This window comes from Myotis daubentonii, chromosome 6, assembly GCF_963259705.1.
Source record: "Myotis daubentonii chromosome 6, mMyoDau2.1, whole genome shotgun sequence".
NCBI classification, from domain to species: Eukaryota; Metazoa; Chordata; class Mammalia; order Chiroptera; family Vespertilionidae; genus Myotis; species Myotis daubentonii.
The window spans coordinates 93,891,392-93,914,479 of NC_081845.1; the positions used below are offsets into that span (position 1 = coordinate 93,891,392).

General features: G+C 42.0%; 1 protein-coding gene across 1 annotated transcript in view; it reads left to right on the forward strand.

Annotated features, from left to right (window-relative positions):
* Positions 1-23,088, forward strand: part of ILRUN (inflammation and lipid regulator with UBA-like and NBR1-like domains) — a 104,898-nt gene that overhangs the window by 34,354 nt on the left and 47,456 nt on the right. Inside the window, exons 2-3 of the mRNA XM_059701939.1 lie at positions 10,611-10,765; positions 19,485-19,682. Of these exons, the coding sequence (XP_059557922.1) occupies positions 10,611-10,765; positions 19,485-19,682 (353 nt within the window). The remainder of the gene's footprint in view (positions 1-10,610; positions 10,766-19,484; positions 19,683-23,088) is intronic.

Below are 23,088 nucleotides of genomic sequence, written 5' to 3' on the forward strand. Positions count from 1 at the left end.
TCCTTAAAACCATTGGAATTAGTAGGTATTCAAAATGTGTATACATTTTGGGGGGACACCCTGTATATCTCTAGTCAGCGGTGAAAGAAACCAACAGCAGATTTGGAACCTCCAGACAGGGAACCTCGCTCACTCCCCACATGTCTCCCCACTTCACTTTCCACCTTTGTGGGCAGCAGGAGAATCAACGTTTTCTCTCATTAATTTGGAAAAGCACGTCCTGTCACCCGCTGCCCGGTAGGAGTGCGCTAGGCCCCAAGCAAGTGAGGCTCAGTCAGGGCAGCCTTCGCTCATGGGTGCTGGCACCCAAAGTGCACATTCCTCCTCTACATTCGCCCCAACTATCCCACTGTTTCACTGAGAGGATGGAATTCCTCTCCACCTCTGGGTTCTTGATCTTGAATGCTGACCGAAGGCACCTCAGCGAGGGCCGTCCGTGCCCACCAGGTGTGTCTGTCTGCATCTGCTCCCACCTCAGCACCTGCATTAACCCTCTAGAGATGATCTTGTTAGCTACACTGGCCTCCGTGGGAACAGGGCATCACCACTCCGCCCTCTCACTGTCATCTCACAGGCGCCCACCCTCAGCACCCAGACACTCTCCAAAGGACGGGAGCGCATCAGAGGGGATGTGTGCACATCCTGTGGGGGTGTTAGGCATGCCGGGTTGATGGAAGTGTGGTGGAGAGGAGGGGGGAACTTGTGCACGCCTTGGTTTGCAACTGTTGCAGGCGCAGGAGGGTGACAGTGTGCTGGGGGATGTTAGCACGCCAGGGGGTGATGTGCACACCGGAGGCCTCTGGCTTTGCAGATCCGCAAACCCCCGTGGTGTGGCCAGGAGGACGTCAGTCTGGCCCACCACGGTGGCTGTCCCTGCGATCCTGCACCTTCTGGGCCAGGAGGCGGATCTTGCGCAGCCACTCCTGGGCACTGATGACCTGCAGGCGCTACTTCAGCTCAGCCTGCAGACTCCGCTTGGTGCGCTCACAGCTGTCACCACCGCCATGTGGGGAGTACAGGCTGCCCTCTGCTGGCCTGCCTCCCCTGTCCAGAGGCTGTCTGCGCTGCTCACCTGCCCAGAGTGACTGGGGCTGGGTGGAAGCCAGGTGTCCTGCCCTGCCCAACCCCGGCCGATCTGCCCCTGTGCGCGCTGCCGCCCTGCCGGGAAGGGTCACAGATCCAGGTCCCGGGACCGCGGATAGCCTCAGGCACTGCCCCCCGCCCGGCAGGGTCACGGATCCGTGTCTTGGTCCCGTGGACAGCCTCAAGTGCTGCTCCCCGCCCGCCAGGTCACGGATCCGGGTCCCAGACCGTGGACAGCCTCAAGCACTGCCCCCCGCCTGGCAGGGTCACAGATCCGGGTATTGGGACAGCGGACAGCCTCAAGCACTGCCCCCCGCCCGCCAGGTCGCAGATCCGGGTCCCAGACCATGGACAGCCTCAAGCACTGCCCCCCACCCGGCAGGGTCACGGATCCGGGTCCCGGACCGCGGACAGCCTTGCCCACTGCTGCCTGCCTTCAGCATGCAAATTAGCCGCCATCTTGTTGCTTCAGGGTGGCGGTCCCCACTGGGGTGCCTGGCCAGCCTGGGTGAGGACCTCTCCTTTTTTTCTTTTTTCTTTTTTTTTATTCTGGGATTTATTTACCTTCTATGGCTGTCACTGGAGCTGAGAGCCGGCTTTAGCTCTGAGACTCGGCTCCAGCTCTGAGACCTCAGCTGCTGAAAGCAGGGATCTGGGTTTGTTCTATAATTGAAACACTGTTGTGATCCTGCTGGCTGAAGCCTGGCTGGCCGAAAGCAGGTTTCTGGGTTTTGTTTAACTTCTATAATTGCAACATAGTTGCTTAGAGTGCAAGCTCAGAGGCCGACAGCGGCAGGCGGGGAACCTTGGCTTCCTCCATCACTGGAGCAAGCAAGCCTCCTGTTCACTTCAGCTGCCTGGCTGCCGGCCGCCATCTTGGTTGGCAATTAATTTGCATATCGCCCTGATTAGCCAATGGGAAGCGTGTTGGAGCTACAGTTAATTACCATGTTTGTCTATTAGTATATAGGATATTTATTTATATATATATATATATACATACACACACCCACACAGACACTTGTATAGGAATGTTTATAGCAGCATTACTCATAATAGTCAAAAGGTATAGCCTGGCTGGTGTGGCTCAGTGGTTGAGTGTCGACCCATGAAGCAGGAGGTCATTGGCTCAAGTCCCAATCAGGGCACATGCCCAAGTTGCGGACTCAATCCCTGGTGGATTATGCAGGAGGCAGCCAGTTGATGTTCTGCTCTCATCAATGTTTCTCTCCCTCTCCCTCCCTCTCCCTCTAAAAAAATCAATAAAAACATATTTTTTTTTACAAAAAGGTAGAAACACCCAGATAACCATCATCAGATGAATGGATAAACAAAATATGATATGTACATACAATAGAATATTATTCAGCCATATGCTTCCATTTGGGATGAATCTTGAAAACATTTTAAGTGAAAGAAGCCAGACACAGAAGGTGGCATATTGATTTCATGACCCCTTTTATATAAGTTATCCAAAATAGGCAAATTTATAGAGACAGAAAGCAGATTAGTGGCTCCCAGGGGAGGAAAAATGAGGAGTACTCAATGGGTGTTCTTAATGGGTATAAGGTGATGAAAAAGTTTTGTAACTAGAGAGAGAGGGTGTTTGCACAGCATTGTGAATGCACTAAATTCCAACATATTATATACTTTTTAAAGTAATTGTATGTATGTTATGTATGTTTTACACCAGCATTGTTTTTGTTTAAAGGAAAAATAGTTTGATCCATATTATCAAAGTCACTTAGAAACTAAACTCCTGCCCTGTCGTTGTGGCTTGGTGTTTGAGCATCAACCTCTCAACCAGGAGGTCATGGTTCAATTCCCAGTCAGGGCACCTGTCTGGATTTCGGGCTTGATCCCCAGGAGGGAATGTGCATAGGCCCTGGTCAGAGCACATACAAGAACCAACGAGTGAATGAATAAATAAGTGGAATAACAAATTGATGTTTCTCCTCCCCCCCTACCTTCTTCTCTCTCTGAAGTCAATTTTGTAAACATGATGGTATGACCTTTGTTGTTCCTCTTAATGGAATTTTCCACAAGTTCTCTTTTCTTACTGTCTTCACATACTAAATAGTATCCATGTGTTAATTTTTAGGTTTTAAAATAGTGAGGGATTTCTTTAGCCCATTTCCTATTCTCTACCTGCAGTCATCTTTCTGTTTTAATGAAATTCTCATTTTCTTTTCAGGTCATAAAAGTTATGATAGTCTTAAATACATATTTTTGGGCCCCCCTCTTTGGTCTTCCATGTTAGATTCCAGTTGAGTTGATGTTGGAAAGTCCTAGTAATAACCACCATCTGTTTTGCTGATCCTCTTTTTAGTCAGGTTTTTCTTCCTCCTGATCCTGGAGGGAAACTTAGGGATGAGTATTACTTTATGCCCAAAGATGTTATTGCCCATGCTTCATTGGATTGGTTCATTATTCTGATTTCCCATTTTAATTTGTGACCAGACAAGATGGGTTGTTTTCTCTTTCTCATTATTTGTATCATTTTGAATTTCCTAATCAGAGAATGGAAAAAGAAGGTATCTAATTACATGTCCTTGAGAATATGAGCTAATACTCAGACTTTGGCATTCCTTTTTGAATTTCGATTTCCTGACTTTAACTGTTTTTTACCCCCATATTTTTGGGTGATATTCCTGACTGTATATTCAACATATAGATTACTTTTCTTTATAAGACCAATAATCTGACTTATGTATGTATACAGAGTATAAAAATAAATGTTCTCTTTGTAAATATATACAACGTTATTTGACCACTTTAAAGAATTCAGCTTAACAACAAGGTTAAAACTATTGTGTTTATAGAATTCATGATGGAAATTAATATGTTCTTAAGAAAGTCAGATGTTTAGAGTGTTACTAGATAATTAGAAAATTCCAGGTAAGTTAAAAAGTGTTATGCTTTTAAATATATATGGTTCAAAATTATATTAATAACTGATTCTATAATAAAAAATTATAAATAATAGTAAATTTTACTAATAGCCAAGAGCAAGTTACTTACCTGTCAGTTCATCTGCGTCTTTATAAAATGAAGGTTGGGCAATATTGCTTCTGAGTTACAAAATTGCATTTCATCAGGGAACACATATCAGCATCACCACATTCTTTTACTCTGAATTGTGTTAAGCTGATAATCAGTGCAGTTGAAATTGTATTGTGCACCAAGCCCATTTTTTCAGCCCAAGTAGAAAAAGTTGCCTTGGACTGATAGCCTCAGCGTGAGAGGCAGTTGACAGTTGGAGCTTTCCTTGCTTGAGTGTCCCTGGTTTGCTACAAAATCTTTTCTTAGAGGCAGGAGCTTCCCCTGTGTTGCTATCTGTTATATCGCTGGTTCTAAGTAGAGTGCCTAGCACATGAATAAATGCTCAATAATTAAATATTTGTTGAATGAATGAAATACAACCTGGTGCATTTACACACATTGTCTGATGCAACCTTCACAGTCGACCTTATAATGCCAACCTTGTAAAATAAAATACAAGCCAACCTTATAATACAAAAAACTCAGGTTTGCGGTTGAATAAACTGACATAGATGCTTAGTCACTTGTTTAAAGCCCAGAGGTAGGAGCTGCCTCTTCAACAATGTCACTTGTAAAATTTTTACCATTTAAAAAAAATATGTTCTTATTGATTTTAGAGCGAGAGAAAAGGAGAGAGAGAGAGACATCGATGTGAGAGAAACATTGATCGGTTGCTTCCCCCACAAACCTGCAACCTAGGCATGTGCCCTGACTTAAACTGGTGAACTCTTGGGTGCTCCGGACAACACTCTGCCAACTGAGCCACACGGCCAGGGCCGCTTTAACCATCTTTACGTGTCTAGTTCTGTAGCATTAAATATATTCACAGTGTTGTGCAACCATCACCATCATTTATATTAGCCTGTGCCTTTTTCCTCCACTGTTACACTGCCTTCCTTTGTTCTTTCAACCATCTGATATCAGATTAAAGCCTCTTTTTCTTTTTTGTTAAGCCAAAAAGGAACCTGGAAGTTTAAACTTTCAGACTGGAATGAATACTGAGTCTGTGTTTTAACCCTTTGCCGTCGTTTGTCTACTCTCAGCCACTAAAGCTTTTTTACCGTTCCGGTCGTATGTCTGCTCTCAGCCACCACAGCAAGGAACTGTACGAATCTTAACTCTATTCATTCATGTATCAGTTCATAATTTCTCTGAAAGCTCTTAAGTGTCTAAGCAACCTAGTCACGAACCAAAACATTGCCCCGACAAATCGGAGATATCGAAACTCAATATAAACAAAGCGGTTGTTCCACACTCGCCATGCAAAACACCGTGGCAAGTCAGTCGCCTTTTGAGAGTGAAAAAATCGACAAGCTTCGGAGATACTTCGCAGAATTTCAAACAGAGCTTTACAAGTTACGTTTAACTGTAATTAGGCATTCTTGCTTGTTAAGATATTTCAAAATAATACTCCAAAATGGCAAAAAGAAAGTTACCGAAAGAAGTGTACTGTGAATCTGAAAGTAATGATGAAGAGTTTTATTTTGGCACCTTGAATACTGACTCTGACGTAGAAAGTGATAACGTTTGTAGTGATTCTACGAGTAGTGACGTAGTTCAAAAAAAGAATTAATAAATCTTGTTCATCCTTCATAATCTTGCATGTTATGTATCACTGCTCTTTCAATGGAAATTAATTCCAACCAGTACGACACCCATGTCCAAATTTAATACGACCGCAAAGGGTTAACTTTCTCATCTCGTCAGTCAGCTCTGTTTCATGTAGAATTCCTTATCCTATATAATAAAAGGCTAATATGCAAATTATCCCCTCCACCAGGAGTTTAACCTGGAGTTTGATCAGGGGTTGGGGCAGGCCAGCCAACCAACTGCCTGTGGGCCCCACCCTCCCCCCCTAGTTGGTTAATAATAGCTGAGTATGTTGTTTTGAATGGGAATACATGCTATCATGTCTACTTGTTCTTATACTGAATTGGGGCTATTTGTTCTATTCCTGCTGTTTCTTGACCCAGTGAGTCAGTGATCAAAATGGCGCAGAGGAGCCACACACCCACATTCTGAGCTGTGTACCTCAGAGCACCACTGGGCTGAAGTCCACTCTCCACTGTGTACTTGGGAAATGAATTTGCTTGGTCATCCTCCCTCCTGCTTTCTGCCAGGAGTCCAGTTCACTACTTTCAGTTTCACTTTGGGCTTTAAAAACCTTTCTCTGCCTGAATTACCTATAAGTACAAATAAGGAGTTTGATGCTCGGCTGTGGGATGAATTGAGATGTGTGCAAGATTTGAGGAGGGGAATGAATCTGTCTACGGAGAGTTGCTGGACTTTTCAACTTGTGTTTCTGCTGCAATGGTCTCAAAGTTCTGTCTGATGCCAGGCAGAGCCAGAGATGAAATATGACACATACTGGGGATGAGAATTGGCATTTGGTCCTGAGTGCACAGTGTCTTCTCTCCCAAGTGTATTTTACAGCCAAGTGAATAGAGAATAAGTCAGCAGGCTACTTGCTGGAGACTTGAAGCAGGAAAATGATCTTTAAAAAAAAAAATCCTTATCCAAGGACATGCTTAAAGAGAGGAGGAGATGGTGAGGAAGGGAGGGAGAGAGAAAGAAAACATCGGTCGGTTATCGGTTGCCTTCCGTAGTTGCCTTCTGTATGCTTCCCTGACGGGATCAAACCCACAACCCAGGTATGTGCCCTGACTGGGAAGCAACCTTTCAGTGCATGGGAGGATGCTGAACCAACTGAACCACTCTGGCCAGGCAGAAAAAATGATCTCTATAAAAAGTTTTCAGAAGAACAAAATGGAAACAGCTTATTTTTATCTCCCGCCAGTCCCTAAGTGAAAGGCTGATTCTGGATGTATTCCTAAATCCATTTGTGGGAAGGAGAGGCGGGCTTCCCCAAGATTGACCAATCATATATTCTTCACATTGGATCACAGTCAGCTGGATCAGGAAGTTGCAGGGTGACTAAAGTACAAGCCTTCCCATTGAATAGTCAAGCAAATGGACACAGTTTGGCCCCCGGCCCAGCTCTGCTCCATGTAAATTTTATCTAGCACACAAAGAACTGGCTCACAGCTGGTGGTGTTGTAACTCCAGGCATTACTGACTAATATAGCAGGCCACCATTGCATGACCTGAGGTGGCTGCTCTAAATATAGCCAGCCTTTCTGGCTGATGCAAACACCTGGAGGAGCAGGCCGGCCCCCCAGCAGAAAAAGTATTTGCTGTTGATAGCATGTCTGTTGAACATTAGACTGTGTACTATGTCAGACCTTATTTCATGCTACGCTTATGCATAATTAAAGACAATTCACTGGATCCATTGGCTTATGGTTGGGTTATGCTTATCAAAAAATGCAATTTATGTTGTTGCCTACTGTGGGGACTAGGAATGATGTCACTAGTTTGAGTAAGACCACGGGAGAAGCAGTTAATGTAATTACTGACAATTTCTTTCCTCTCTCTAATGAACAGGGCTTACTTAAACCACTTTAGTGGCCTTTGGTTTCTGGCACTGATATACCAAGCTTTCAGTCATGTGATTTGGTTCAGTAAGGGACTCTTGTTTGTGTGCTTGGTAGTTCCTTCTGACATAAGGGGGTTTGTGAGTAATTAAAAAGAACACCAACATTTACAAAATGGTGCTTCCAAAAAAGAAACTACAAATGTCTCATAAACATGTAAAAGATACCCTCTCTCACAAAAGGAAAAAAACATTTTAAGACCTCATTGAGATCTTATTTTTTACCTATCAGATTGACAAAAATCCAAAATGTTGGAGAATTACTGTTAATAGACACTCATACATTCTTGGTGGGAGCATTCATTAAATGAATAACTTTTATTGAGGGAAGTTTAGATTATATATATATTATATATATAATTATATATATATATATATATATATATATATATATATACACACACACACACACACACACACACACACACACACACACACACTAGGGGCCCGGTGCACGAAATTCGTGCACTGGGTGTGGAGGGAGGGGGAGTGTCCCTCAGCCCAGCCTGCCCCCTCTCACGTACTGGGAGCCCTCAGGCGTTGACCCCCATCACCCTCCAATCGCAGGATCGTCCCCTTGCCCAGGCGTGACGCCTCTGACAGAGGTGTCAGGCCTGGGCAGGGGACCCCCCATCTCCCCCCGATCACTGGCTCTGGCCCCTGCCCAGGCCTGAGGCCTCTGGCCCAGGAATCATGCCTGGGCAGGGGACCCCCATCTCCCTCTGATCGCTTGCTCCACCCCCCGCCCAAGCCTGACGCCTCTGACCCAGGCTTCAGGCCTGGGCAAGGGGACCATCATATCCCCCCAATCCCCGGCTCCGCCCCCCACCCAGGCCTGATGCCTCGGCCAGAGGAGTTGACCCTCATCACCCTCCGATCACCAATCACCAGATCGGCCCCTTGACCAGGCCTGAGGCCTCCGGCAGAGGTGTCAGGCCTGGGCAGGGGACCCCCAGCTCCCCGCGGTTTCAGGCTCCGCCCCTGCCCAGGCCTAACGCCTCTGGCTGAGGCGTCCGGCTCGGGCAGCGGGGACCTGCAGCTGCAGCGGCCCCGCGATCGTGGGCTCCGCTTTAGGCCCAGGCAAGGGACCCCTAGCTCCCGGGACTGCCAGCTTCGACCGTGTCCAGCTCCCATCGCTGGCTCCACCCCTACTTCCTGCTCTCACTGGCCAGGGCGGCAAAGGCGCCTGATTCTCCGATCATGGCTGGGGGGCAGGGCAAAGGCGGCCCCAGGGCCGCCTTTGCCCTGCCCCCCAGCTCTTAGCTCCCCCCTGGGTTTCCGATCACTGTCAGTGGCAGGGGGCTTCTTCCTGCTTTCCCTTTTGCCTCCCTACATTGTGCCTACATATGCAAATTAACCGCCATCTTGTTGGCAGTTAACTGCCAATCTTAGTTGGCAGTTAACTGCCAATCATAGTTGGCAGTTAATTTACATATAGCCCTGATTAGCCAATGAAAAGGGTATCGTCGTACGCCAATTACCATTTTTCTCTTTTATTAGTGTAGATATATCACGTTCAAAGGCTGTTGAATTGTGTTGTTTACCCATATCTTCAGAAAAAAATCACTTCTGTTGTGGTAAACAACCTGCTTCCCTATTTATAATGGTCTGACCCTCTAGCAACTTCAGCGTGAAATTATAGCTAATTTGCCTACAAATGTCAGGTGGTCATAATAATCTGGCCACTCAGTGTATATTAAAACCATAAATATATACCCTTTGACCCAGCAGTATCATTAGAGGAATTTATCCTATAGATGCACTTGCTGAGTGCATAAACTTATTTATGGAAGAATTAAAGCTTGGAAACAGTCTCAAAAGTGGACTGGTTACATAAATAATGATGTATCTATAAATGGACACAGATATAAAAAACAGTAAGGATACTCATTATGTACTGATATAGAAATGTCTTCATGGTACAGTGTTGAGTGAATAAAGCAAAGAGCAGTGCCTAATATGTTGCTACGTGTGTAAAAAGGAGTGAAATAATATATATTATTTGTGCATAAGGAAGTTCTGGAAAGATATTTAAAGTTATATGAACGATTGTGTGTAGGAAAGGAGATAAGATGGGTATTTTTCACTATATGAAACTTCTTAAACCATGTGCATATATTGCTTTTTTTTTAAAGAAAAAATTAGAATGTTTTAAAAAGTGGAGCTGCTTTGACTTTCAGCCATAGTTGCCAGAGGAGTTCTCTTTTAATTGACTTGCTGTACTCATACTTGCTATCCATGTGGGTAAGAGGGAAATCTCCTCATACTGTAGCTCAGCGGTTCTCAACCTGTGGGTCGCAACCCCTTTGGCAGTCGAACAACCCTTTCACAGGGGTCGCCTAAGACCATCCTGTATATCAGATATTTACATTATGATTCATAACAGTAGCAACGTTACAGTTATGTAGTAGCAACAAAAATAATTTTATGGTTGGGTCGCAACATGAGGAACTGTATTTAAAGGGCCAGAAGGTTGAGAACCACTGTATGTAGCTGATGGGGATAATGTTTGTTGCCTCCTAAAATTTTACTCGTTTTTTAGAGAGAGGAGGAGAGGGAGGGAGCGGGAGAGAGAGGGAGACAGACAGACAGACAGACAGATAGACAGACAGACAGACAGACAGACACAGAGACACATCCATGTGAGAGAGAAACGTGGATCAGTTGCCTCCTGCAGCACCCCAACTGGGGATTGAACCTGCAACCCTGGTATGTGCACTACTAGGAATTGAATGGCCACCTCTTGGTGTACGGGACTACATCTGACCAACTGAGCTATACTGGTCAGGGCAATGTTTGTTGCTTTTTATGTGGGCACCTTGGGAAGAAAGTGGTGCACAAGTTTGTTGGTTCTGGTGTTTTTTCTGTTGTTCCTCAGTCAAAACCAATGGCTATTACAAACCCTAAGAAACTGGCTTATTCCTTTTGTTTGACAGTGAGGATGATATGCTGTAGATAAGACTGAATCTTTATCTTTTCTCTTTATTTGTAGGAACCTACAAGCAGCAATTGGCGCCTATTATGACTTCGAGAGCCCAAACATCAGTATGCCCTCTATGTCTTTTGTTGAAGATGTCACCATAGGAGAAGGGGAGTCAATACCTCCTGATACTCAGTTTATAAAAACATGGCGGATCCAGAATTCTGGTAAATGTGTAATCGGCAATTCTCCTTGTCCAGTTTTCTCTTTCTTAGTAGTTAAAAGAAATAAATGTTTTACAAATGTGAATGTGTATCTCAGATTTTTCTTATACATGGTGTAGCATTTCTTGTACTGATATGATGACCTAACATCAATGAAATATTCCCTACCCTAGATTAGGAAGAACAATTTTGGTCTTGATGGCACCTAAAGAATTCAGTATTCATTTGACCGCAGGAACGAGGCCTGTGTGTGGTGGTTCTACTCCATCACTTTAATTCTGCTCTAGTTAATCTCCAGTTATTTCCAGCAGGCTAGAGGAGGTACAGCCACGAATAGAACAAGGTAGGTAGAAAGAGCTGTGAGCATCTGCTCTTTTGAAAGCTCATTTCTTTTTTTTTTTTTAAATATTTTATTGATTTTTTACAGAGAGGAAGGGAGAGAGATAGAGAGTTAGAAACATCGATCAGCTGCCTCCTGCACATCTCCTACTGGGGGTGTGCCCGCAACCAAGGTACATGCCCTTGACCGGCATCAAACCTGGGACCCTTCAGTCCGCAGGCCGACGCTCTATCCACTGAGCCAAACCGGTTTCGGCAGAAAGCTCATTTCTTTACAACCACATGATGATTCTGTTTGAAATTTCATTGAGATATCTGAAACATTAATACCATTTTGAAAAACAGAGTAAGAAGTATGGGGATTTGCTCATTTGGGAAAGATGGAAAGATTGAGAAATTGTTTTTTTTAAACATTGTTTTGGTATATTGCCTACTTTAAGAAAGATTAAAATTAAGCTAACCATAGTTCTTTGAAAATAGTATCTGAATATGTATTTGGTAATTGTTAATTATTACCTTTCAATTGTTAAATTATTTTCTAATGACTTTAAAATTGAATGGATTTAGTATTCCTTGTCCCATCCAATAACAGTTTATGCTGACTGGATGAGAATGCTTTAACATCCTTATCATTAATGAGACAGAGAAATTCTGAGGGATAGAAATGTAGGCAAAAAGATATTTAGTTAAAAATTGGTGGTTGTGGGAAAACGCTAGCTAGCAAGGTAATTGATAGGAGATGATGTAAAATTCTGGGGGCTCAAACCGTATAAAAGTGAGTTTTATTGACTACTTTTCAATTCTTTTTTATTATTATTAAATCTTTATTGTTCAGATTATTACATTTGTTCCTTTTTTTCCCCCCCCCATAACTCCCCTCCTCCCAGTTCCCGCCCCACCCTCCGCCCTCACTCCCCACCCACTGTCCTCATCCATAGGTGCACGATTTTTGTCCAGTCTCTTCCCACATCTCCCACACCCCTTTCCCCCCCAAGAATAGTCAGTCCATTCCCTTTCTATGTCCCTGATTCTATTATAATCAACAGTTCATTCTGTTCATCAGATTATTTATTCACTTGATTCTTAGATTCACTTGTTGATAGATGCATATTTGTTGTTCATAATTTGTATCTTTACCTTTTTCTTCCTCTTCCTCTTCTTAAAGGATACCTTTCAGCATTTCATATAATCCTGGTTTGGTGGTGATGAACTCCTTTAGCTTTTCCTTATCTGTGAAGCTCTTTATCTGACCTTCAATTCTGAATGATAGCTTTGCTGGATAAAGTAATCTTGGTTGTAGGTTCTTGGTATTCATCACTTTGAATATTTCTTGCCACTCCCTTCTGGCCTGCAAAGTTTCTGTTGAGAAATCAGCTGACAGTCGTATGGGTATTCCCTTGTAGGTAACTAAGTTTCTTTCTCTTGCTGTTTTTAAGATTCTCTCTTTATCTTTTGCTCTTGGCATTTTAATTATGATGTGTCTTGGTGTGGTCCTCTTTGGATTCCTTTTGTTTGGGGTTCTCCGCGCTTCTTGGACCTGTAAGTCCATTTCTTTCACCAGGTGGGGGAAGTTTTCTGTCATTATTTCTTCAAATAGGTTTTCAATATCTTGCTCTCTCTCATCTTCTGGCACCCCTATAATTCTGATGTTGGTACGCTTGAAGCTGTCCCAGAGGCTCCTTACACTATCCTCGCATTTTTGGATTCTTTTTTCATTTTGCTTTTCCGGTTGGGTGTTTTTTGCTTCCTCGCATTTCAAATCATTGACTTGATTCTTGCGCTCCTCTGGTCTGCTGTCGGGCGTCTGTATAATATTCGTTATTTCAGTCTGCGTGTGCTTAATTTCTAGTTGGTTCCCCAATATAAGATCGAGGGTCTTATTAGTTTTCGTGTAGATCTCATTAAGTTTATCGGCAGCTTCTAAACAGTTCTTGAGAGACCTTAAAAGTGTGGCTCTGAACTCTATTTCTTCCATTGACAATTTTGTCCTGTTTCTTTGTCTCCGCATTTTGTTATGCTTCCTTGGTGCACCCCCTAGTGGTCTTTGTTCGCAGTCTTATAGTTAAATCTTGATTGTTGTAGCTAATTCCAGGGAGGGTTTGACCTCCAGGCCAAGTGGCTATGAGAATCAGCTGTGTCAGCAGTGAGAGAACTTCTGTCCTCTAGGGAGGTGCTAATCTAGCCTTTGCCTGAGGCTATCCGGCAAATGCGTCTGTGCAGGGCTTGGGCGGGGCGGGTCGCACAGGATCAACAGGGTGGGCTGGAGAGAGCAGTTATGGCGGCTCTCAGTCCTGTCGCAGGGGCTCTGCCTCTCTGAGTCCCAGCACCCGCTGCAAAGCTGGGAGAGAAAGCTGCACTCGCTCTGACCGAAGCCAGACAGTCCCGCTTCTCCCGTTTGAGTCTGGGTCCCTAAAGACTCGCCTGTATCTGGAGCTCAGAGTCTGCGACTCCCTCCCGATTGAAAACAACAACCGCGCCCTCCGCCGCCAGCCTGCTCCGCACACTCCGTACCTCAGAATTTGACTTCAGCACTGCGCCTCCTCTGAGTGTCCGTATGCGTTTCTCTTTCCTCCTAGTTGTAGGACTTCACTCAGCCAGCGTTCCTGTGGTTCTGGGTGATGTCCCTTCCGTTTTTTGGTTTCCCTTTTGAAGTAGTTGTTCAAAGCAGCAAACTCCGGCGTTAACCTATGCCGCCATCTTGGTTCTCCCTACTTTTCAATTCTTTATATTTCTTTTATGACTGAGAAAGATTGGCTAAGCTAGATTTTTATATAATAACTAATGTACCAAGTTGTTAATCTTAGTTTTTCTGGCTTATTTAGAAGTAACTTTCCCTTGGATGCAAGTTCACTGTGTCACGGAGCAAACACATAATTTGGATTGACCTAGTGTTATAGATGACGAGACATCTGTGGCTATGTGAAATTTTCATTGGCTTCTTTTCTTTTCCCTTTTAGTTGTAACAATATGGTACACTGTTAGTTTGAGAGGCACATGGTAATATAAGAAAATACCCATGTTTTCTATTTTCTTGAAATTCTTACTTATTTGAAGTTTGATTATCTTTGCCTAATTTCTTTCTTAATATGCTGTTTTTAAAAAAATATCTTTATTGATTTCAGAGAAGGAGGGAGGGAGAAGGAGAGAATCATTGATCAGCTGCCTCCTGCACACCCCCTACTGGGGATTGAGCCGGAAACCCTGGCATGTGCACTTGACCAGAATTGAACCCTGGACCCTTTAGTCTGCAGGCCGACATTCTATCCACTGAGCAAAATCAGCTAAGGCTTGCATGCTTTTAATAATATGAAAAAATCTCTTTAGTCGGCTTCTATTCATTTCCCCATAGGAGAAATCATTGTAGTATTATTAAAACCTGTTGTTATTTATCAAAAAATGCTTTGAAAGTTACACATGAAATTTTTAAATGAGTGACACTTGTTTAGAAATTATGAACTATTCAAAAGTTTTAAAAAATTAATCTAAGACCTTGTTTACTTATAGGAAAAATGGTCTGGCCTTCCATGAGTTTGTTTTAGTGCTTTTAAATATTGAAAGTTGTTAGAGTACTGTTGAAATATTTTAAATGCTACCTTGTTGCAGAATAACCGTTTTATATTTTAGAAAAGCTCTTGATGTATCTGCTCATTCACTAGACAGTCACTTGGATTAATAGGAGGGTTTGGGAGGATTGACATAAAATGGCTACAATGTAAAATCAGAACCCAAAAGCGCCTGCCTTTCACTCTGATTTGGAGAAAATCTGTATTGGCGAGCCTGACTGCCTTTTCCTCCTGTTTTTATATAGTAACTCCAGTTTAAAACAGCTTCTGGGTCTGCAGCCTTTTTTCTGTAAAAGGCATTTTTGTTCTTGAACACCTCTTGAAAAGTTGGGCAACAGTTGCTAGAGATTTTATCCTTCAAGGTACTTTGAACAAATAGTTTTTTTTATTCTTCTGGAATTTGTTCAGCCAGTCATAAAATAGTTTTCTATCTATAAGCTAAATGCTTTCTATTTGATTAAGGAGAACCTGGTATCCTAAAACTGACAGGTGTGTTATTAAAGAAAGGAAAAGTGCGCATGTGCACTGGTTCTTTGGCATCATCCTAATCTGGCCTGACTTCTATCTGGAACTAGAGTAGTAACACAGAAGTAGGGCAGGCCTTTGTTGTTTCTCCTCTGGCACTCTTACTCTCATTCATAATCCTCCCTAAGAGATAGTGCTCACTGAAAGGTTCATAAATAATTTTCATGATTCTTCTCTGCTGTCATGTTTTAGGCATGCCAGGCATTCAAATATACAACAGAAGAGATTAATAGGAACTGCACATAGTTGTCTCAGCAGCTTCCTCAAAGAAGATAAATGTCACACATGGTTTAAAATTAAACTCCTAATACTGTTTAAACATTCTTTTATTTAGAACACAGAAAAACAGAAGTGAGACTTTTAATGACATAGATACAAAATTCCATGATCTAAACTTTGTCACTTTTTATATGTTAGAAGCTTGGGAAACTTGAGCAGGAAACTACATTGGAGTTTAAAGTGAAAATTCGAAACTGTCCCTTAAAGATGAATGTAGACAATACTCTTTATCAACACATACAGCTAGCTTCTCAGTGGTTGCAACCATGCTCTGTTGTCCAAGTGTAGTGAATGTTAGGCACGTAGTGATAGCTGCGGTGTTTCTCTGACTTGGTGAAGTAGATGTGATTGTCACATGAGAGTGCCATTAGAGGCATCTTTAATTTTTGAACTACATAGAAGTGAATATAAAAGAGTTGGGAGAAGAACTTGAGAAAGAATAAATAGTCCTCCATTTTTCTTTTGGCTCCTTAAAATACTAAGCTTTCTACCTTTCTCTTCAGTATGATTATAGAGTTCATTCTGCTTCATTCATTCAACAAATTTTTATGTTCTAGTCAATTTATCAGGTACAGGGAAAAAATGGTGACAAAATTAATGAAGGTTCCTGTTTTTATGTCACTTAATTTGAAATGTAGTCTTTAAATTTATAGGAGTTAAGAGAATAGGCGATCCTTACTGAGATTTGTTGACTTCTGCATTGCTCTTGGAATGTTCCTTCCTGTCTCCAAACACTTTCTATAATCACATACCGAGTAAGTCCCAGGCTTTCTGGAACGGACTGACTTTTATTTCATGTTTGCCATACTCTCCATCATCTCAAAATCACAATATAATATAATTTTGTTTTTTTACTTTTTATTTTTTTTAAATAAAATTTTATTCCATGACAGCTGAAGAATCACAGCCTTATTCATATGCAGGCTTGTGACACTTATCTTGGAAAGTCATAAAACACAGCTTAGTCTTTCTTATAAATATATTCATCCCCCATTAAGCCAGTTTGAACAGACTTAATTTAAAACCTGTTGTATTATGCTACTCAAACCCTGGTTTCAGTTATATTTAGCCAGGTGGCCCAAATGGCTCACCCTTCCTTCTGTATAAGAATCAATATCTTTGACTTTTTCAGAATCACCTGACCTAATGGTTGGGGCTATAAGAACTGTATGTCATAGTGATTTATTGGTAACTCTCCGAAGGCAGATGATGGTTCTTCAGTTCATAATAAATTAACACTTTATAATGAATTAACACTTTAGAGTTGATGGTAGATGTTCTTCCAGTTTTTTTTTTTTTTGTTTTTTTTTTCCCCAAGAGGCTCTCTAACTACAACATCAATAGGATATCTAGCATACTAAAAAGATCAGGACTGTAGCTGCATAAATTAACATTAATCATTTAATGTTTTACCAACTTAGTCTCCCTGGACAGCCAAGTATTTCCTGTATCCAGACAGTCTTGGCTTTCCTTATTTTCTTAGAGGTTCAAAAACAGACACATTCTTGGATTTTCATATAAACAGACATTGTCTTGTTACAGGGGTGTGTGTGTGTGTATGTAAAAGAATAATTGTGAATTCAACCTTATAACAGTAGTTTAATTTCCTTCTTGGATCTTGGTCTTTAAAGAAATTAACATTTTACAAGATGCTTAATGTCAGCTGCTACTACTCGTGACATAAGACAGATATGCTTTTGCCAGGACATAGGCCCAGAAATGAAAAACAGAATTTGCATATATTACCAGTGTATCACTCACAACCTTTGCACCAGCTACAGTAGCTTTCTGCAGTGTATACTTAAGAGGATACTTTGCTGGCAGGTTTTGTGTGTGTGTGTTTTTAAGAAGTTGGGACAAAACATACTGCTACTGTTTCGTCTGTTAGCCCTTCAGATCCAAGAGCCACAGAGGATGCTGCTTATTATGGGGCTGAGATCTCAGCAGTAGACGCTGGTTGCTTTCCTCTCTGGTTCTCTTTTCAGTAGCAAGCCATCATGTATAATAGAAACACCCAGACAGTTCTAGAACAAGATAGTGAGGCATCCTAGAATACTGTCAGGAGGTAAATTTCAAGCATGATGTGTCCTGGGAGCCCTGCCATATTAACCTTTTCATAGTGGTTTATTTGTATAATGAATGTATAGATTCCTCAAAAAGGATATATAGGGGTTTCTGTCTAGAGTAAAAAGGAATGTATTGGAGAGACTTCACAGGAAAAATCATATCTAGTCAAGATGTGGCTGCCGATGACTCGCTAGATCAAGCCAATAGATAGATTTCTCATTTGCATTAGTTTACATGAAAATAGATACACAGGAGTAGGTACCAAATAAGATCTTTGCCACTTCCAAAAGAGGAAAGACATTCCTGCAAAGCCATTTCTCTGTATTGACATTCCTGTCCTCTGGCTGATGTCATCACACACACTTCATTGTGTTGTTGTCAGGGAAGTTTATCGCACTGTTCATGTTTTCCCCATTACAGTTTGAACCTGCACATGAAACTTTCACTTGACACCTCTTTTAAAAATTATTTTTATTTTAGTCCTTACACTAGGATATGTTTTTAATTGATTTTAGAGAGAGAAGAGGGGAGAGGGTGAGATAGAGATACATTGATCCGTTGCCTCCTGTACGCGCCCCAACCAGGGATTGAACTCACAACCCAGGTGTGTGCCCTGACCGAATTGAACCTACAACAGTGATGGTGAACCTTTTGAGCTCGGTGTGTTAGCATTTTGAAAAACCCTAACTTAACTCTGGTGCCATGTCACATAGAGAAATTTTTTTATCTTTGCAACCATAGTAAAACAAAGACTTATATTTTTGATATTTATTTTATATATTTAAATGCCATTTAACAAAGAAAAATCAACCAAAAAATGAGTTCGCATGTCACCTCTAACACGCGTGTCATAGGTTCGCCATCACTGACCTACAACCTTTTGGGTGCACAGGATGAATGACACTTAACCACTTTAGCCACTCTGGCTGGGCAATAAAAGCAGTTTTGAAATGTAAACAGTGTCATAGAAATTACTTCTTGTGTGTTTCATCCTCTTGCCTGGGTGAAAAAACTGGGAAGAGTCAGACATATTTTTACTATACATTTCAGCTTAAAATGTTAACGTGAAAATGGCCGTGTGTTACCAGAGAAAGCATCCAAAGATGTGGCCCTGTGCTTGTTTTAATGGCTCTTCACATATATCATGCTGTGTTAATCCTTACCGGAGGATATTTTTCTATTGGTATTTTTAAAAAATATATTTTTATTGATTTCAAATAGGAAGGGAGAGGGAGAGAGAGATAGAAACATCCATGATGAGAGAGAATCATTGATTGGCTGCCTTCTGCAAGTCCCGTACAGGGGATCAAGCCCACACCCTGGTCTGTGCCCTTGACTGGGATCGAACCTGGGACCCTTCAGTCCACAGGCCGACGCTCTATTCACTGAGCCACACTGGTTAGGGCTCCATTGATTTTTAGAGAGAATGGAAAGAAGGAAGGGAAAAGGAGATAGATAGATAGATAGATAGATAGATAGATAGATAGATAGATAGATGTGAGAGAGACACATGGGCTAATTGCCTCACATGCGTCTTAACAGGCTGGGGATTGAACCTGCACCCCAGAATTGAACTTACGACCCTTCAGTGCACAGTCTGATGCTCTAACCATTGAGCAACACTGATCAGGGCACATATATCATTTCTTAGGTTCTACAGGTTTAGTCTGATGTATGGCCTCTTCTGGGGTCACTTGAAACACATCTTAAGGAACTGCCTTGCTTTTGCTGTATGTACCCTCTCTTAGGAGTAGACTGTTGGTCAGAGGTTGTTTATTTTGATAATTCCCTCTGATTAGTCATGTGAGATGTTCTATAGCTTAGGGGTATGTGGGTAGGAGTTCATGTCTGAGAGACAAAGAAAGAGGCTTCTTCTATGGCTTTGTAATGAATTGCACCTAGCAAGGAACCACTGATTGCCTAACATTTTTTCTTTTGCTTGAACTCAGGGGCAGAGGCCTGGCCTCCAGGGGTTTGTCTTAAATATGTCGGGGGAGACCAGTTTGGACATGTGAACATGGTGATGGTGAGATCACTAGAGCCCCAAGAGATTGCAGATGTCAGCGTCCAGATGTGCAGCCCCAGCAGAGCCGGAATGTATCAGGGACAGTGGCGGATGTGCACTGCTACAGGACTCTACTATGGAGGTGAGTATGTCCTTGTGCGACTCAGGGTGAAGGAATTAATGTTATATCTTAATGCATCCCCAGTGTTGCTCATAGACCCTGTCAGTTACATTACAGGGCATGGCCTCTTTTAAACAGTCACTCCATGCAGGTGAATGACTTGAATTTAATGACTATCTGGTTCAATCTAGTGCTTTCCCTTTTACACTAGGATTTTACTTAAAATTTAGTGAATTGTATGAGATATATATTGCATTCTAAACAGTGATTTAGTAATGTTGCTGTTTTTATTATATAATCTAGTAGGTACTATAAGAACATTGAAGACAGTCTTTGTTTACAGAATATCTACACACAAGTCATATTAAAAAAGATAACGTACAAAATGTGCAGACTTCTGCCTTGGCTGGTGAGGTACAATGGTTGGAGCGACGACCCGTGGACTGAAGGGTCACAGGTTCGATTCCCAATCACGGACATGTACCTTGGTTATGGGTTTGCTCCATGCACCAAGTGGGACGTGTGCGGAAGGCAGCTGGTCTATGTGTCTCTCACGTCAGTGTTTCTATCTCTCCCCCTCCCCCTTCCACTCTCTCTAAAACATCAATGGAAAAGTATTCTTGGGTGAGGATTAACACACAAAAAAATGTGCATACTTCCTTCAACCTGATGACCTGTCAAGCTGCTAATGCCTCTCACGCCTTTATTGCCAAACTTTCTAAACAAAGTGATCCATACTCACCATCTTGGCTTTCTGTTTTCCATTTATTCTTCAACCCAATCTATTCCTTTTATAAAATTTTCTTTTAAAAAACAATACACTTTTTACTGATTTTTAGAGAGAAAGAAGAGAGGAAGGGAGAGAGAGAGAGAAACATTGATGTGACAATGAAACATTGGACAGCTGCCTCCTGCATGCACCCTACTGGGGATCGAGCCCAAAACCCTAATGCATGTGCTCTGACCAGGAATCGAACTGACAGCGTTTCAGTGCATGGGATAACGCCCAACCAATTGAGCTACACTGGCCAGGGCTCAACCCAATCTGTTCTTTACCCACTCCAATTAAATGTTTATCAGTGATAAACCAGTTACCAGATCTAGCAGTCTTCATACTAACTAATCTATCATTTGACACCATACTCTAAAACTTTTTTGAAATGTGTACCTTCCTAGAGCCACATAATACCTCTCTTGTTTCTCTTTCCCCTCTGAATGTTCTTGCTCTGTCTCTGTCGAGTCCCATCTTTGCCTTAAGATTACTACATTGTGAGCTGAGCTCTGATCATGCTCAGTGACCTCATCTACTCACATGGTTTCAGCTCTCACCAGTACAGCATTCATGGTGATGCTCAAATTCATATCTGTGGCTGCACACTCTTTTTGGAGCACCAAACCTGTGTTTTAACTGTTTATGGACAGAACACTTGGATATTCTGTAGATTTCTGAATTTTGACATCTCCCAGGCAAACTTACATTCTTCTCATTGGCACCTCAGTGAGATGATCAGGCCTGAAACCCTTGAGTCATCTTTTTTTTTTTTTTTTTCCTGTGTAATTATACTTAATCACAGATCAATCCTTATTAGTTCTATTATATCCCATGTCCTGGAAATCCAAAGAAAAAGAAATAGGAAATAGTTCTTCCCCTCAGGGAGCTCTTTTTTAAAATATATATATTTTTTCATTGATTTCAGAGAAGAAGGGAGAGGGAGAGAGAGTTAGAAACATCATTGATTGGCTACCTCCTGCACTACCCTGACTGGTGATCGAGCCTGCAACCAGGGCATGTGCCCTTGATTGGAATCGTACCCGGGACCCTTGAGTCCTCAGGCCCAGGCTCTATCCACTGAGCCAAACTGGCTAGGGCTCCTCAGGGAGCTCTTAATTGGCATTGGGGCCTTTGGTGTTATTTGAAGGAAACCTGGAATTAATGTTTTGACAGGCAGTGGAAACTTTAAATACTTTTACGGCCTCAAACATGTTTAGCCCTGTTTGGTTTGGCTCAGTGGTTAGAGTGTCCACCTGAGGATTGAAAGGTCCTGGGTTTGATTCCCGGTCAAGGGCACATATCAGGGTTGCAGGTTCGATCCCCAGCCCTGGTCGGGGTCCATATGGGAGGCAACCAATTGATGTGTCTCTTTCACATCAATGTTTCTCCCCTCCACTCTCTCTAAAAATCAATGGGAAAAACCCCCTCTGGTGAGGATTAACAAACAAACAAAAATGGTGATACATGTCTTACTTAACTTTTGTAACTTTTCAAAAAGCTGAGCCCAGTGCAAAGCAGAGAGTGGCTTCTTAATAGATTTTTTAAAAATTGATTTTAGAGAGCGGAAAGGTGGGGAAAGGGATGGTGAGACATTGATTTGTTGTTCCACTTATTTATGCATTCATTGGTTGCTTCTTGCTTCTTGTATGTGCCCTAACCCAGGATCGAATCTGCAACGTATTGGGATGACGCTTTAACCAACTGAGCTACCCAGGCAGGGCTGATCAGTGGATTTTTAAAATGAATATTAGCATTTTTAAGGGAGGGGGAAGATAACACATGACTTTTTTAAAAAAAACAACCCTTTGATGCAAAGATACTGCTTCTTGGTGTTCTCCAGTGTTTGAGAGTGCTAGTCCTTCCTGTTTTGTGAATTTGTTTTTAGTGTTAAATTGAAAATAATTATCAGTATTGGGACATTTAATTTGTACTTGTAACATCTCTTTCAAATTCTAAAAGTAGGTAGAGTATAAATATACTAGCTTTGGAGGCAGTAAAATATTTAAAGCCTTTCTTGGTCATGTAGTCTGAGTTGTTTCTCAGGACTTGATGGAATCTACAGGTTTTAAGGGATCTTAATTTATCTGGTCCCGTGATTTTCTAGGTTTTTTTCTTAATCAGTGGAATCCTTTCCTTGATAGTAGCATATGTGAATGTCCCCTTCAAATAAGGGGAAAAGATAAAAATGAAACTGGTTTTGTTGAATTGAAAGCTTCCTTAGCCTGTTTAGCTCCCTGTCTGAGGTGACCCACTGTCAGGGCTCTGTGGTGTGTAGTTTGCAAAGTCTTTATCTGTGTTAGCAAGGAATTTAATTTCATTTTACAAACTTACTGTATTTCATTGAGTTTAGATTACTGATGATTATAAAACACATCCTGATAGCAGAGGTGTTAAGTGACTGGCAGAAAGTGCATATAATATACATAAAAACCACAACTAAGGATACATGAAAAAAACACACAAAACACCTACCATGTTACTCATGATTGGCTCTTCCTAGTTTTTCTTGCTCATTCTTAGCTTGTTAGCTCATTAAGCATAGTGTGGTGGTAAGAATTCAGAATGTAGAACCAGGTTGCCTGGGCATAAACTTGGACAAGTTAGGTAATTCTCTGTACCTCATCTTTCTGTTTTAACAACAAAGCTTGTATTTTT